Source organism: Acomys minous (genome assembly GCF_964271855.1).
Source record: "Acomys minous genome assembly, chromosome: 2".
Classification (NCBI taxonomy): domain Eukaryota; kingdom Metazoa; phylum Chordata; class Mammalia; order Rodentia; family Muridae; genus Acomys; species Acomys minous.
Window position 1 is genome coordinate 10659821 of NC_140484.1, and position 18158 is coordinate 10677978.

An 18158-nucleotide genomic window follows, 5' to 3' on the forward strand; every position below is an offset into this window, starting at 1 on the left:
ACCCTTGTCTCGGTGATGAAGATAAATCAAGTTTCCTTCTGTGTCATGCCATTCTGTCCTCCTCCCTCCAGACCTTACCAATTGGGATCTTTATTTTCTCTCATTTAAGGTAAATTTGGGCAATAATTTCTTAGAGAGTTTTCCAGAGGTTTCTGTCCCAGACAATAAAGCCATAGAATATCTTCGTGTCACAGTCGGTTAATAAAGTATGGAGGAGTCGCTACGTGGATGGTTGAGCCACTCTTACTGCGGCTCCTGGCACCTGCCGTTTTAGTTCAGCCAAACACAGTTCCTGTGTATCCAGAGACTTGAATGTCATTTTATGTCATTGTTATCATAGTTACTGCTGCTGCTATTTGATACAGGGTCATGCTGTGTAGGCCAGGCTAGCCTCTTAATTCATGGTCTTCTGCCTGTTTATAGACATACACATCTGACTTATTTGAAGTTCTGTGCTGAAGGAAGTATTAGGCTGGTTCGAAACTCTAGAAACACCATTGTATACCTAAGACCATATTGTCCTAATACCCAGATACACGAGTCTAGAAGATAGACAAGGCTTCCATTGTTATATTTGGATATCTTCTCACTGAATGGCATATATACCCTCCAGCACGGCACTGTCTTTTCTGAGATGCTAAATGATAAAAAAAAAAAAGTATTTTTATTTATTTACATTAATCCCTCTCCCAAGCACTCTGTCTGTCCATCTGTCACCAGGCCTAGGATAGAAGTTCCTAAGATTAAAGAGAAGACCTAAACTGTAATATGAAGAATTTGAACTCGTTAATCTCTAAGATAGGCTCCGTATTCACATCTTGAGTGAGCATTGCCGCTGTCCATGGTTCCTGAACGTTTCACATAATCTTATTATTGGTACTAAAGACTGAAGTTTGGTCTTTCCATTATCAGGCAAGCAATCTATCATTGACCTATATCCATAGCTCATTAATTAATAAAAATCTATTATTAATGTTTTTTTACAGGGGATATATGGAGCCATGAAGAGGTTAGAATGCCTAGGTTCTGGTCTGATTGTATTATTTATTAGTGCATGAATTGCTTTCAGAACTGACACTGCCTCTGTGGTTTTATCATTCCCCCCCACCCCCCATTTGTGTCATATGTGGATTTTGAAGGCGAACAACATGCATCATCATCTAAATTGTTGACAGATGATGAACAGGGCACTGACAAGGCCACAACCTTGCTGCCCTACCTGACATCGGTCTCACATTTAGTGGATAAACACCAGCTATGGCCCATACTCTATGACAAAAGGTTGTTTTTTTTCTGATATAGTTAAATCTCATAGTTTGTACATTTTATCTCGGATTCAGCCTTCCAGAAATGTTCTAGCCGCCTGTTTTATAAATATAATCACACATATGTGTATATATACATATACTTAATTATATGCATATTATATATATTATAGATGTATACACACACATATATATAATTTCATTGTTTTCATCATTAAAATTTCAAGAGATACAGGGATTTTTTTTTCTGTTTTACTTACTATTTAATACCTAGTGCCTAGAAGCTTACCCAAACACATGGTGAATCTTTATTCAACTACCCCAGTTCAGGGATCAGCCATGTATTTGGCCTGGTGTTAAGTTTGAAAGATGCCTAGGAACTCTCAGCACAGAGTAGTAGATTCTGTAGTAACTCACCTTCTCCAGCAGCCCAGATGTACACAGGGAGACTCCTGGATATGTCACAGGAGGACATTAAATATTGTCTTACTTTTCAATCTTACATCAGTTGTACTTTCTGTGTGTTTTCTGCTATCCACATATATGATAAATACCTGGCACATATATGACTTATATCTGAAAAAATACCATGTTATGGGTGTGTGCTCATTTTTTTCTCCTTGTCTTGATGTGTTCAAACATCTGAAGACAGCTATTCATAGACAATGGAGTTATAGTATAACATGGGATGTAATTTCTATGGTTTAGGTTATTTTCAGCAGAAAAATGCTCAGGTTTCAATGTCTTTAAGCGTCTGTCTGTGCTCCCCTCACATCTGAGGTTCTTGAGGCTTACAAAGAAATTGAAAGAGAGGAGAGTTCAAAGGTCAGTTTCTTCTTGTTCTTGGTTAGCATGGCCTTTCGTGCCCCAGCTGGACCGCTAGCTTCTCCTCTCACTCTGAGCACAACATCACCACTGACACGGTCCTCCTGTAGGGTCACCTAAGTGCTGTCCAGCCACAGTTTGTTTACAGATTTAGCCATCTGTCCCAGCTCTGGTGCTAAGTTGACCAGCGTTTATGTCTGACATGTGACAAACCTCTGGTCTGTCTTCCACTCCAAGTAACCCCTTTCTCTCCATTCGTTACTCACACACATATTTAATCTACGCATAGACTTCATTTTCTTTACTGAAAAAGTCATTTTATTCATATTTGAAGTTTATTAATTAGTAATAATTATAAGAATATTGCATAAATGTATCTCTTTTTTGATACTTGATGATCGCTTATAAAGGTAAGGATCTATATGGAACCCCAACCCCAGAACTTCACAGAGATGCCATTGTTTTCTTGTCTTCACAGTGTTTTTTTTTTATTTGCCTATCAATGTATCCTTTTACTCTGGGTCTATTAATAGACAGTAGCTCAGTAAGTTGGAGATTTTCATTTAATAGATTGTAACAAAGTACTTAGAGATTTACCTCATTAGTTTCATGAGCTGATAAGGTACTATCTCCTAGATATGTCATTAGGTAGAATTAACATGTGGCTAAAAGTATGATATCACTAAACTTTAAAGATGATAAAAAGGAATTTTAATAAAACATCACAAGCTCTTCTTTCACTGTCCTCACTGATTATTTTAAATTTATATCTCTGAATCCCACTGGCCTTATGACTCCTCTTACGGCATCCCATGTGTGGATCATTTAAAATCTATTTTCTGAATCCCCTTTGCCCTGTGATTTTTATTAGGGAATCAGGTGCATTGTCCTGGCTGTGGTCCATGGTATATAACCTCTCATATTTCTTTCTATCCCACACACATTTAGAAAACATAGAGACAAGAAACACATCCCTCACTGGTTTCCTATACACACACACACACACACATGTGTGCGCTCGCGCGCGCGCGCACACACACACACACACACACACACACACACACTTTATGAAACCAACTTCTGGGTAAATAGGCTTCTGGCTTGAGGAATCAGGTGACAATATTCAGATTTTGAGCATGAGAGCCTCAAGGTTGCCACCTATGCACAGGAAAACAGCAGTAGTTCTTTTTCTTGTCTACTTACTAGCTTCCTTATTTGTTGTTCATAGGACGAAGCTTTGTTACTGGAAAACAGTGGCAGGATGAGATCTAGACTAAAAGAAACAAAAGGGGGAAAAAAAAAGAAACAAGAAGGAAGCTTGTGTCTTAGGCTACAATGAGAGGTTAAAATGACATCCAGGCCTCCTTTCTTTCACATAGATTTTGTTCCTGCTTGCACAGCAGATGAGACCTTGGCCTGAGCTACCTTGTTCAAGAGGAAAAGTTGTGGCTGTTGCCAGGGCTTTCCTGACAGTGTTTGCTTTAGAAATTTAACTATCATGGCAAGTAAAGAGCCAACACCTTACTGTAAAGAAAGAAAGAAAGAAAGAAAGAAAGAAAGAAAGAAAGAAAGAAAGAAAGAAAGGAATCTGACTATTAATGTCTGCCACGCCCACTGCTACCTCTGTCTATAGCAACGGGGCTTGTTGCTTTTTGAGACAGTGGTTATGCAGGATGCCTGTGGGCACATGAATCCTCCATCACAATAATGATGAGGAAGGCAGAGGTCTCCTTCCCTCACAGCCTCTGTCCTCTGCAGCCTCCGCAGATCTCTGCTCCTTTGATGCTGTTACTGCATTCCTAAATCTGAATAAGTAGATGCTATCCAGTCCCAGTTATTTATTTTGTAATCCTTGCTCTGCAGTTACCTACTTCAGGACATTTTGTGGCTCTGCAGCATTTATTGAGCACTATATTAAAGTGGGATAAACTCAGACAAAATGCCAGGAGAATGATAAACTAGTGACATTTTCTGAGTTCCTCTGTAGAAAATGTCTAGAAAGGCTGTATCGGGCTGATTGTATTTCACAGGACTGACGTCGCACTGCTAGCATTTGTGGTGTACCACGTCAGGCTGGATTTAGTTTCTTCACATCCTCGGCTCTGGTGATCCTTAGAGTTTTATTCTAGAATAGCTGTCAGTGGGAACACCACCTTGAGATACCAGTTGTAAAGAGGGGCTGGGCTGCAGCAGGCTGCATCCTGGATTTATCAGCGGAGTGCATCTAGCACGGCTGGTACACTTTCTCTCCAGTGTCCCTCAAGGTCAACATGCAGGCAGGGGATGCGTCCTTCCATTTGGGTGATTATGTATTTTATTTATTCCAGCCATATCTTCAGCAATTGTTTCTTAACTTCCTTCCATGCTACTTTCTGCCTCTCAGAGTCAAGTGCAAAGCCTTCCCATTGCATAATTGTGCTTAAGGATAATGCCTAACAGTATTTCACCTCATTTTTATTGTTTCACCTCGAGAACCCCCAATCTCTTCTTTGATGTGGATAACTCTTTTTGATCCCGGACTAGGCCCATACTTGTTATTTATATTAAGTGGAACGTGCTTCCATCACTGTTGTTTCTCAGTCACCTCCAGGGTGAATATCCCTGGAGATTTGATCCAGTTTCTTTCACAGTCAGCCTGGACCTGCTGCTCCCTGAGATTCTAGCCACAAGAGAAGAACCATTTTCCTCGGATGTCCCAATGGCACCTCAAATGTTAGAAGACCTTTCTCATTCATCTGTATTTTTGAACTCCTAATGGGAAGAATTTGGTGGCTTTTGATTTTATTCACCAGGAGTTTAGAATGCTGAATAAATTAAGAGGTGAATTTGCTTCCAGTTCATGGACTACTACATATTAACTATTGACCTGTGAGAACAATTTTTATAATCACTTCTGTTAGTGGGCACATATGCTATGCCAAAGAGTTTATAATGCCAACATTGCTCTTAATCCCATGGATGAATATTAACTTCCCTACTCGTCTTTTCAAGTAAAATGGGACAATAGAAAAGAGCCAGACTAGCAACACTTTCTGAGCCCTCGCTATGTAATGGGAGTATGTTTTGGGTTGGGTCCTCAGAATTAAACATAACACTTCATGTCCACCAGACTGGTGCTGTATCTTTCAGCTATGATTTAACCTTCCTTATTACTCACAACATTGACCAGGCTAGCCTGGAACTCAGCCTTCTGCCCTTCGGCCCTCGAGGAGCTCTGGTAATAGGCCTGAACTGGTTATAAGAAATATTTACTTATTTTACATATATGTACACCAAAAGAGGGAATCAGATCCCATTTTAGATGGTTGTGAGCCACCATGTGGTTGCTAGGAATTGAACTCAGGACCTCTGAAAGAGCAGCTAATGCTCTTAACCACTGAGCTGTCTCTCCAGTTTGTGGAAATCTTGGTTTTTCTTTTGTTTGTTTGTTTTGTTTTGTTTTGTTTTGTTTGCATTAAAGAAATGTCTAAAGTATAGGCATGGTTCCAGAAGTCCTGAACGGACACTTGACTCTCTTGCATGAGAATTGACCTAGGGAAAATGTTTAAATTCAGTCATCTATAGCTGAGTCCCAGGAATAAGAGTTGTGAAGCCAAGAGAAGGGTAACACTGGAAGATCCAGGCAGATATACTGGCCTGACACAGGCCTGAAGAATTTAGTTTAAAAAGTAGGGAACTTCCTCCTTCCCAGACAACCTACAGACAAGGTAAATTACACCATTAATTACACAATCCTGGAACTGTTTGTTTGTTTGAGACAGGGTTTCTCTGTGTAACCTTGGTTGTCCTAGACTCCTTTTGTAGACCAGGCTGGCCTTGAACTCAGAGAGATCTGTCTGCCTCTGCCTCTGCCTCCCTGAGTGCTGGGATTACAAGTCTGTGTCACCATGCCTGGTTTGGTCTATTGTTTTTTTTTTAATCTTTTTTAAAAGAGTCCTAAGATGGAGTAACAGTACATATATGAAATAGTAACAAATACTGGCTATTATACCAATGTTTCTTTGTCTTTACTGCACACATAAACATTTGTGCAATCATGCACAAGAGTTCTGTGTGTGTGTGTGTGTGTGTGTCTTACATGCATGTGAGTGTGTAGTACTCATAGCCATAAATGTGCATGTAGGTGCCTGAACAGGATGTTCTGTATCTTCCTTTATCATCTCGGTCATATGCACTGAAGCAGAGTCTCTTACTAACCTGGAAACTTGGCCATGTAGCCTAGGCTAGCCTTGTAGGAGGTTCTCGGAGTCCTCTTATCTCCACGCCGAGTGCTGTGCATGTCATATGCATGTGAAGCCGTGCTTGGCCCTTTACAGGGGTGATGGAAGTTCAAACTCAGGTCCACCTATGTGCTAAGCAAAGTCTCTTGCCCACTGCGCCATTTTTCTGGCCATTTATTTTCATTTTTAATGCTCATGGCTTGAGATCTTGTCTGAAGACCCAAGCACTGTCTCAGTGCTGGGAGATGCAGAACCGTGGTTATGGACAAGCAGTTTCCTTAATAGTTAATGATAATGACAGAGGAGGGGTCGCCTTCTGCATGTATTCAAGCTATTTCCAGTGATACGAAATGCTCAAGTTCATGTTAGAGGATTCTTTGAGTGAAATTATAAAAGCATTATTAAGAAATGTCTTCTTCCTGGGTGAAGAAAGCAGGATTTAATGTTTGGAACATAGACTTTGAATTTCAGGCCATGTATCAATCAGAGACATCTTACTGACAGTGATGATAATTGGTCCTTAAGGAGACTGCTTTTGTAAAAAGAAGAACAGCTAAGCCTCAGACTCTCTGATCTGGGAAAATGAATTCAAGTAAAGAGCTCTGAGAATGTTCCTAAGACACTGATTAATGTACACGTTTCATTGAATCTATAGACCTTTCTTTATTTTTTTTCTTTTTCTCTTTTCTTCCCTCTTCTATTTTTTTTTTACTTTTCATCTTCCTATTTTTTAAACTTTTTTATATTCCACACTTTCAATTTTACTACTATATGACAGACCTATGACAGTAAATAATTTAAAACAAAATTTCTCCCATAGCTGTATTTGTTGTATACACATATGTATGTGTGTGCATGTGTTTGTGTGTTCCTGTGTTTTGTATATGAAAGTGCTTGTTGATAAGTATTTGTTAATAAGAAGTGCTATTCTTGTAAGGTGGGTATATTTATCAGAAATGGCTTTTCAATTGTGTCTTTAAAAAGACTCTGTGAGACCACAGTGAGTGTGGAACAGAGCTTTCCAAACTACAAGCAGAACAATTCAGTAGCTCACAGAAGACTGTGTAATGGACTTGGCACTTTAGGAGTGGCAAAGTCTTTTAATGTGTCTGATGGTGAGGCAGAGAAAGCGAGATGAGGCCTGTCGTGTGCCGTCGGAGGCTCTGCGTGAAGTACTGAAATGAGGTGCACTTTTGAACTCTGTTTTTTTCAAGGATGCTGGGTTGAGTGCCTCGGGGTGGGGGCAGTCAGATTGCAGGACCAGTTTTGAAGCATCCGACTTTGTTCTTTATAGTAATGGAACCAATTAATTTTCTGTTAATCCTGCTTAAAATGAGACACAAATATACTTAGGTTTAACTGATTCTGCTCTATAAAAGTTCTGGGGGTAAAGTGGGATTGCCTGTCTTATTTGCATAGCAGAATAATCATTTTCTATTTGGTATGGTGTCTAAGGAGTTTAAAATAGGTTTTCATTTTAGTCAATCTATGAATATATGGATTTAGGACATGTTAGCATGTGAGAGGCATCTACATTTCTTTTTAGTTTCATTGGTCCAGCACTCTGAGAATGGTCTCTCTGCTCTAGGTGTTTTTGAATTGCTTGGGTCACATAATGTAGCAAAACTTGTCAGACTTTTGTAAATTCAAGTAACAAACTTTGATTAGGTCTGTTTTCTCTGTGAGTCTCTGTGCAAGTCAACTATTTAAAGCAGCATGCCAGATATCTCTCTGATAAGTCCCTCAGGTCCAGTGTGTGGCCCATGATGTCATGAAAAGAATACATGCATTACACTTGTAGAACATATGTGCAGCCGTGATGTGGTGACAAGGATGCACATTTTCCACAAGTCTGATCTAAAGGACACACAGTATCTTTGCCAGAGTTCAACTTGGTCTTAGTCAGGATTCCTTATTGTTTTTATTTCAAGGGGAAATTTTGCTGGAAATCTCTATACATAAGCAGAGTAGACATGTTCCCAGGATTGCAGTCTCAGAGCTGTAGACATTAACAATCTGTGAGCTTCCCTGAGGCATATGTGAAGTTATTAATGTGAAATGTTCCTTTCTATGTTTCTCCGTATTTTAGGTCTGTGATGGGGTCGAACAAAGAACCAGACCTTGTGCATCTTGAGGCCAGGACCATGGATGGTCGTAAGTAAATCAATTGTGTCCCAATGGCCATAGTGGTATTAGTTCTGTCAGTCCATCCTGAACCAAATCTACAGTCACAGTAGTGACCACCCAGGTCGTTTGAGATGTGCATGTGTCCTGTGTCCAGAAATCCAGAATTTGTTTAATATGTGAATTTAAATAGACTTATATATCAGTTTCTGCATAAATCCAGGTTTATATCTGTTTGGACAGATGCAATACTGAGACCACCCTTACCCAATCAGTATGCCCTGATAGAAAAATTCTAACACTCTGGATTCCCCTGGAGCAGAGGGACATGCATGTGGACACAGAGGGCAACCTTAGAATTATTATTTGCTATTTGCCTTCTCTATCTGATTTTCAAAAGATGTATTTTCCAAATGAGAAGGTGACAGAGACAGTTTTCTACCTGAACAGTCACCCAAAACTCTCTATTACATTGGAGCATCTTCTTCAGCCTTCTGGCCCAAATATATCTGACAGACATATTTGTGAGGTAGGAAATATTGAGGACTTGCTTACCCAGTCTTGACAGAATTTGGCAGTCGACTCTGCCTGCATCCAAGCTTGCCCTTTTTTAGGCAGAATTCTGTCTGTGGTTGAAATGAGGACATTTTGCCCAGTGGCTTGTTTGCCACATTTGAAGCCATCTCCATAAGGAGGTTCTTTGATGCTCATACTCAGGTAATCAAGTTTTTTCTTCTCAAGTCTCTGATGGAGTTGAAGACCAGGTAGCTTAGTTGTTTAGGGGTTAAGATGTTTTTAGGTCTAGATAGATGTTTTAAGTTGATAATGACAAGATGTGATGGAGATTGATTGACATTCAGAGTTTTAGATGCACCAAGATAGGAAAGATGTTTTCTTCAAGGCTGTCAAATACAAATAGCCAAAAGAATAATAATGTAACATTTATTTAAATCCTGATTGTGTCATAGTTCTTCTTGCTATAGGCAGTTTATTGTATATATGTGTAATAATATAAATGTATATGTAAAAAATAAATTAAAAAAAGAAAAGCCACACTTCTGTAAAAAAATTATTTTATTTTATGTGTCCAAGTGTTTTGCCTGCATGAATGTGTGCGTACCATGTATGCACCTGCTACATGTGGAGATCAAAGGAAAAAAAGCATCTGATTCCCTGGAGTTAGGCATGGTAGTGTCCTATTATTGGCTAGTTTTATATCAACTTGACACAGGCTATAGTCATCAAAGAGGAGGGAGCATCAATGGAGAAAATGTCTTTATAAGATCAGGCTGTGGCATGCCTGTAGGGCATTTTATTAATTAGTGATTCATAGAGGAATCAGCCCATTGTCAGTGAAGCCAACCTGGCCAGGTGGTGGTGCTGAGTTCTACAAGAACACAGGCTGAGCGATCCATGGAGAACAAGATAGTAAGCAGCACTCCTCCGTGGCGTCTCCATCAGCTCCTGCCTCCATGTTCCTGCCCTGTGTGAGTTCCTGCCCTCACTGCCTTTGATGGTGAACTGTTATAAGGAACTGTCAGTGAAGTAAACCCCTTCCTCTCCAGGTTGCTTCTGGTCATGGCATTTTTATCACAGTACTAGTAACTCAAAGGAGCATAGCTACAATGTGGGTTCCTTGAACAAAAACAGTCCTTTGCAAGAGCAACCACACTGCCCCATACCTTGAGCCTCCCAACACACACACACACACACACACACACACACACACACACAGAGAGAGAGAGAGAGAGAGAGAGAAACAGAGACAGAGACAGACAGAGACATTTCATGAGACAAGGTCTTTTATTGCCCTGGAAGTGCTCAAGTAGGCTCAGCCAGTTGGTCAGCAAAGCCTGGCCATGTGCTCATCACCACCTCCCCAGCACTAGGGTTACAAGTCGCAAACTAACCATGCCCAGCTTTTGTTATAATGCAGGTTCTTGGGATCGTACTCACGTCCTCCCGCTTTCGAGGCAAGTACTTTCCCAATTGAGCTATTTTCCTAGCTCCAAGCTACTCCATCCTAAAGCAGTTTTGTTGTTGCTACTACAGTTTTGTTTTGTTTTTTGGTTCCCACGGAACCATCCAGGAAGTACCTCACTGCTGTGCTTAGGGATTCTCACAAAGCACTTTGAAAGAAAGGGGAATTAAGTCAACTCTCTCTAAGCCTCATCACGGGATGCAGCAGCCTAGATTGCCACCCATAATAGGTCTCCTTGGCCTCATTTGACATGCCATAGTGAAGAGCTTCGGGTAGAGGGGGCTGTGGTGTGTAGAGGGGGCTGTGGTGTTAAGTACATGAAATCCAGGCAGATACGGTACAAATCCAGAATTCAAACCCATGTATATAAAAAAAAAATCTTAAAATACCACCCACTGTTCACATCACCATTTCAACCTATCATATCTCATTTTTCACTGAAAATTAAGAAAGCTCATAGTAAAGATTCTAAGTTAGCATTCCTTGAAAATACAAATATTTTTTTATAAATTGCACAATTATTCCTCCTGACAGTTTTTAGACTGTTATCCCAATTTTATAGATGAGAAAACTAAAACAGAAATATAGTTAGAAATATCTGTAGGGTATCTGAAGGATGCACAGAGGACGATGGTATCTATTCAGGTGAGAATAGGAAAGCCAGTGTGTATGGAACACACGGGGCACAGTGACTCTTCTGCCTAATATTTAAGCAACACCAATGCAAGTTCCCCTCACCTGCTCTGGTCCCGAGGATCCTTTGTTGAGATAATTCATATTATGGTCACAAAACAAGTGATAGAGGTGCATGGAATGAGGGAGAGAAAGGAGCATAGTAAAGAGGACTAAGAGAAAAACAGGGAGAAAGAAAGACATCTTATGTAAATGATAATGAAAATGTCCACCTGACTATTACAAAGCAGAGCTGTGCAGTCACATGCCCAGCACTCATGCAGAGGATGGACATCCTTTGCCCCTAGAATGGTCCTCAGAATTGGAATAAAGCTGCCTCACTTCCCATAATTCCCGTCTCCTTCTCCTTAGCTCCCATCAACACAAAGGCAGAAGATCATAGTGCTCTGTGACCTCAAACCAGGAAAGTAAGGCACCTATGGAACCCAAAGGCCAGGAGCCACACATCTTCCACGACTTTCATTTGAAATCCTCATGGATGTTTCATCTCTAGAGATTTTGCTTCCCCTTTGGAGCATGCTTATCTTCTCAGGCATGGCCATTAGGAGAACAGAATTGGGTGCAAGACTGACCATCCCTTACTTCCTATACATCTAAGTAGGGTTGGCAAGTATGATGTGCCCTGCAGTGTGTCTGGCACCGAAGGCCTTCGCAGTTGGAGCTTCTTTCTCCCTCTGCTGCTCTTTCGCTCAGTGAGCCTTCTTTTTCCCTGTAGTAGGTAATATTACCTTGGAGTCAAGATTCAGGTTTACAGCATAGTGAGAAATCTTTTCCTGAACAAAAGCAAGCACCTGGCTCTTCTCAAGATCTCCTTGACTTCCCATTCCTCTAATGGTGGTGAGAAAAGCCATAGCTTCCTTCTGTGGCTTAGCAAAGTACGGAGCCTGCCCATTTCTTTAGCCTAGCCCCACCCTGTAGTTTCCACAAGCCCTGACTTTGGACCTTTGCACTTACCGCTAGCTGTTGGAACTAACTCACCAGGTAGTTTGCTTAAACTGCCAGTTTCAAGAAATATGTTTTATATTATCCAACAATTTTCCTTCATCTCTTTGAAATTTTACATTTCACATCAGGGGTCACATGCATATCCAATGTTCTGTCTCCAGCACACACCCGCCACCTCAATGTACATTCGGGGTTTGCCAAGTACGTGAGGATGAGTGGGTGAGCAGGCAAATGATCGACAGGGTCAGCAGTTATCTGTTTCACCTCACGCACTAGGTTGCCTGGAATTGTTGAAGCATTGCATTTCAAACTCTGCGGTTCATGTTTGGCTCATCTGGGGAGCTTATTAAGATGTGAACTCTGGTTCAGTGCGAGCCAAGACTCTGCAACCTCTGCAACCTCCGTAGGTAGCAATGCACGTAGGTAGCAAAGTCTCACAGCAGAAAAGTACGATGAGAAAGCACTACACAGAGCTTTTGGGGTTTGGGGGAATCATGCTGCTTTTCTGTTTGTGGTTTCCTACTCCACAGAACACGGTATCGTGAACACAAAAGGGCCATGGCTCATCCCCATCTGCGCACGTTCATACAGTTCACAATATTCTATACTCATGGAAGACATGTCACTTCATAATGCAGAAATGTCACCTAGGCTTCATTCTCACAGGCTTCCAATTTACTAATCTGCTTTATCTTACCCTTTCTTTATTTTTGAAAAGGAAGTATCTGCCGAAACTACCTAAAAGTGAGAAAGGTAGTCAATAAAAACATTCAGTAAAGGTGCTGAATCTGAGAAGATACTCCTGTCAAAGCTAAACAGTAAAGAGGAATGCTTACTAATTGAAGTGAAAGACTGATGTAGAACATCTGACCTTCTTCAATGAAAAAAGAAGAAAAGAAAGGAAATTGTGTTGACATTACGGTCCCCAAGGCCATCCCAGCCTCTCCGACTCTTACTCCCTCCCTGTCTCTTCCCATCTCCAGACAATCAGCAACCTTAGCTCCACGTAACAGAAACCGAAGGGAAGACAGAAGGAAAGTACAGAGTTCAGAGTCGCCACGTAGAGAGCACATTTATCAAAAGCAGGCTGCAGGCTGCTCAGTTGCTCCAGAAGTCCCACTCTGTCCCCTATTCACATCACTTGTCTGACATACCTCTTTGGCTTTTCTTCTTCTCCTTGTGCTGCTGGGGAATCCTAAGGTTGCCATTCCAGGTCACATATTCTGGGGTGCATAATGTATTCTATGGTAGTATAGTTTTATACTTTAAATAAGGAAATTGCTTTATCTTAATGTATTCAGAAATTTTGTTGCCAAAGCATTTCGATGTTTGACACAGAAAACATGCTTTGCTTGCCAGTTTGGCTCATCGCCATGTGGGTGGCACACGCTTCTCTGGATTTGTCAAATTGAGTTTCATCTTGATGTCACATCAGCTGTCCTTAGATTACAATTATAATTCATTTGTATTTCAACAGAGTCCCATGTTTGAAGGAACATGAGTACTAGTAAGCTTCATCTTAATGACACTTACAAATATCTTATCAGTGATATCCTGAAAAGCACATACTTTGTAATATACATATGTGACTTGTAATGTACATACATGTATGTGACATGGATGATACTGTCCATGCACTACTTTCTGTTGTGACAAGCGGAGCAGAAAGTAACAGTCATACGAGGTGTTACTGGAAAACCATGAAAATGGTTACTAGACATAGCTTTTGCTATGGACCTCCATTTTCAGTTGTAGACAAATTGGCACACCTCTACCCAGGATATAAAGATATTACTGGTTAAATATCTCAATGAGTATGAGTGTGCGTGTTTCCCTTATATGTACCCAGTACAGTAAATAACAAACAAGAACCTGTGCTCTGTAATTTCCCTCATCTATGTATGTACATATATATGTATGTCATTGGAGAGAAAATTCTGGCCAGATCATTGTACTGAAAGCTTTTAATCCTTGTTCTCCACCTGAAACATAGCTCAGAGCTCAAAACATTCAAGATTCAGTGAGTGAGTAACAACATGCAAGCATCTTTGTGCAGGCATATTCTCTTAAAGAAAAGTGTGTGACCATGAGGCCTTTGAGCCCATGTGCAGGAACACAAGCCACATAATAAATCTGAAGTTGAACGTCATGTCCCATGTTTGTGATTTTGGCAAAAAAGAACATGCCATTTAATGTTTCACATGGCAAACATACATGCATACATAGTTAAGCACATGTGCTGACCTGTCAGCACACACCACATCGGGAGATCTGCAGAACCAAGTTTCACCTTCATTGTTTCCCTTTTTGACTTCTGAAACTGAAACCTCAGGCAGTGACCTGAGTGCTGCTGTCCTAGTGGTGATCCATGCCTGTATGGGCAGAGGACAAAGGACAATTGCTAGTCGCAGAATCTATTCGCACAGTTAAGAAACCTTGCAACAACTTTCTCAAGGACTAATCAATTTCACTGGGGGAAACAGGCCTTGGTCCTTTAGCCAACTGTGAAAATGATTGCCCCAAAACTCTGTGAAATGAACCTCAAAGCAGCTCATTATAAGTGGAAGTGAAATACAACAAATCTCACAACCTTATTTCATTGTTGAGCCCATTAACTCTGTCTTGGGTAAATCCCAGAAAACTTTTTCTATTTCCTATCCTTTACCATTACAATCTTTTGTCCACACTGAAGGATATTCATACTGGTGACTGGATGATACAAGGCTGCTTAAATGCCATAACTAGGGAATCCAGAGATTTGCCCTTAAGTTTGTCGGTGCCCAAGCCATCCAGTGTTGAGCTAGTTTCACTGGAAGCACAAATAACTCCTATAGCAACACCAACAGCTTTATTAAGAAAAGCAGAAATACGACAGCAGAACTGTAGTTAGTATCCACCCATTCACAAGGCAAATCCACAAAATGGCCATCGTTCTCATTGCCCGGAAGTGGTAGTGGTCATCTTTGGAGAATTACAAGACAAGTTAATCACTTATTTCTTGGAGAAATCTTTCTTCAAGTCAATAGTAAAATGGTTTCTTTTTTTTTTTCTCATCCAACTACGTATAGATGTTTCTTTTATGTTATCATGTCCTTTTGAAAACGTAGATGCCGTTTCTGTAGTTTCTTGTTCCCAATATAACCTCTATGAACTCTGGGAAAGTAAGGAATGTAGATCCTCTGGATATGCTGGGGGAATACATTTGTATGTCTTCTCATGGACACACTCACAGGAATACTTCTGTTGTAAACCACGGGACCACAATGAGTGTTGGTGAACTTCTGTTTAACATTCTCTCCACACTTGCACACTGGCCCTCAGTGACTTCATGGTTTGTCACTACATGGAAACATTACACAGGGAATTGTAATCTAATAATTGCTGTATCAGTAAATGATTAACTTTGCCTGTTTCAGACCATTCTGATGTGCTCACATCTTTATTTTAGTTAGTTAGTAATTACTCATGCTTGTGCAGCAGCGAGAAGGTATATCCTAGGAATGTATTCCTAAACATTGTCAGCTTGTGTATAGAAACATGTGCAGCCATACAGAGCCCTGCATCCAGCAGATTCCTGGGTTGCTTTTAGACTCTCAGTGATCAGGAGGGTGTGAATGAATGTTTAAACACACCCTATCTGATGAGCGATAGGACGTGCCGTAGGCTTACTGCTTAAATTTGAGTTCAGTTGAGAATGAACATAAAGGTTTTCATTTGATCCACTTTGTGTTTTGATTTCCTCCTTGGTGAACTTAAAGAAGATGACAATTCTCTGTAATATTTTACAGAATATTAACACTTCATTTTTTCAGACAAAGTATAACATATATCTGTCTTACTAACCACATTCCAGGCAGAGTTTCAACACTAGCAAACAGTTGATCCCCACAGCGAGCCTTCGAGAGGGTTCTTTTAGTCAGTATATGAGTAGCATCTAGGGCGGAACCTTGGAAGGGGCTAGAGCGTCCAATTTGCAGTGAGCTGATGATTGCAACAGGTTGACCATTTCCCAACAACTCACCAGATACACCATCACCTCTGTCCCATGTTCAAGTGGATAGGATCAAGCTTTGGAGAGAGTAGAGGAGCTGGCATCAGTCACAGTTCTTCCTCATGGTGTCAGTTGGACCCTTTTCCTATTGCAAGTGTCTGGATTTGAGGTGCTGCTCCTTTATAATGAGGCTTCTTCTTGCAGTAGCCTAGAATCAGACCCTAAGAATCACCAGGAACTATGAAGTAAGGGAAGACAGGCCTCTCATATAACACAGACCTTATGACAGTATTACCCTAATAGGCTCAGGTAGACCACTTTCATTTTGATGCTCCATAGCCATTTTGTAGTACCTCCTCTGCATCCTATGTGCCACTCATTTGCCAGGAGGTCTGCATTTCCTAAGCACTAGATACCAGAGATTCTCAGAAAACCTATACCTTAACTCAGGGCAGAGACCTTCATTTCTGTTGGGCCCTTATAATCTCTCAGGATACAGCAGCAGTCTATATGTATGTGTGTGATGACTTTTAATGAACAGAAAATTACAGGTTGCCTTGTCTGACTCCAGCTTTTAAGAAGCCAGGATCATAAAGATGCTGGCGGGTCTGTGTGAATTTCTTTTTATCCTGGACATTGAGAAACGACAGTAAAAGGCAGCATGCATTTTGGATTTTGCTACAATTGCCTTTAGCTTGTTTCCATCCCTTGGAGGTAGGTGCTGTCCTTATATCCCTCATTATAATAGGAGAGGGAATAAGGCTTACAGTGATTAAATGCTTTTCTGATGGTCATTGTGCTAAGATTTAATGCAAAATCTGGCTTATTCCAGATCTTGTATTTATTTATTCAACATATATTGTTGGATACCTGTGCTGTCCTGAGTCTTCCCATGGGCAGGCATGAGGGTTGGAGGGATGCTGAATAGGCTTTGTTCTCATAGAGGTAAGCTTCTAGTTGGAAAGGCAAATTGTAAATGAATGCATAATGTGTTTCCATGAGAAATCTGTGCATGGGCTTTTTAAAAAGCCCAGAAGAGTAGAAAATCAGTCAGGGATGGGAGGAAGCTGACAAGGAAGAACTCTTTGAACAGGTGGCATCTGATATTTGAGGACACGTAGGTTGGATCAGCAAATAAAAAGAAAAGGAGTTTGGGAGTGCCCAGTCAGTGACTGGACTATCGAGTGACAGGTAAGTGTGTACTTTGTCTGCGCAATCCAGGATGGAAGACAGAAATAGTACTATGCTTCTTGTTGGGCATCGACCATGTATAACACTTAGTGTAGAGCGCAGTAGCAGGGAAGAAATGGCTATTCCTTGGCATGCACCTGTTAGGATTAATCTTATGATAAGCAGATTCACAAATATGTGTAAATAAGCCCATTTCTTTAGCAAAATAAAAAACAAACAAACAAACAAACAAAAAACAAAACATACATAGACTGTAGAAAAGAAAGTGTGACCAGTGAGTTAGTGCAGAGGGTAGAGACACTTGCCACCAAGACCAATAACCTGAGTTCAGTATTATGGAATCTATACAATAGAAGTGGAGAGCTGACTCTTACACCAGCCCTCACATACATCCTAAAATAAATAAATATAATAGAATTGGAAAAAAGAAAGGAACTCTGGGTATTTTCTTCCTTACGTGTTAAAGCCCTTTCACTGTTCCATTTCCTCTCCTTCCAATTTCACTGTGGCTTTGCTTCCTTCTCTTGCTTCTTGCCCCTCTCTCTTCCTCTCTACCTCTCTCCCTCTCCCTTCTTATACTTTCTTCTTAAGATTAATTTGGAAAGATAAAACAGCAGCGCACTTCTCACTTCATCAGGGTTGAGTGTGACCTGTAAACCTGATTTACACCTTTCTGAACTGGGGAACATCTTTCTGGTGTGGGCATCTACTGTGACTAGATGGCTAATAGTACCCAAGAAGAAGATTGTTGAAGTTACTTGTATAAAACTGTGTTTATTTCTCTTAGCTTATTTCTTAACCGAGCTATCACACAAATAATTGAAACTCTTTACTTTTGTTTCAAAATAAGCTTTACAGCACAATATTGGGTAGTTTAAGTCTATTCTTAACCCTCGATGTTATACTGACTCCATCTTTGTCAG

At 40.6% G+C, this 18158-nt stretch overlaps 1 protein-coding gene across 5 annotated transcripts in view; it reads left to right on the forward strand.

The window, feature by feature from the left end:
- SORCS1 (sortilin related VPS10 domain containing receptor 1) overlaps nt 1-18158 on the forward strand; it is a 515429-nt gene that overhangs the window by 355775 nt on the left and 141496 nt on the right. For all 5 annotated transcript variants that reach the window (XM_084757893.1, XM_084757894.1, XM_084757897.1 and 2 more), the window contains exon 6: nt 8400-8464. In XM_084757893.1, coding sequence (XP_084614019.1) covers nt 8400-8464 — 65 coding nt within the window. The remainder of the gene's footprint in view (nt 1-8399; nt 8465-18158) is intronic.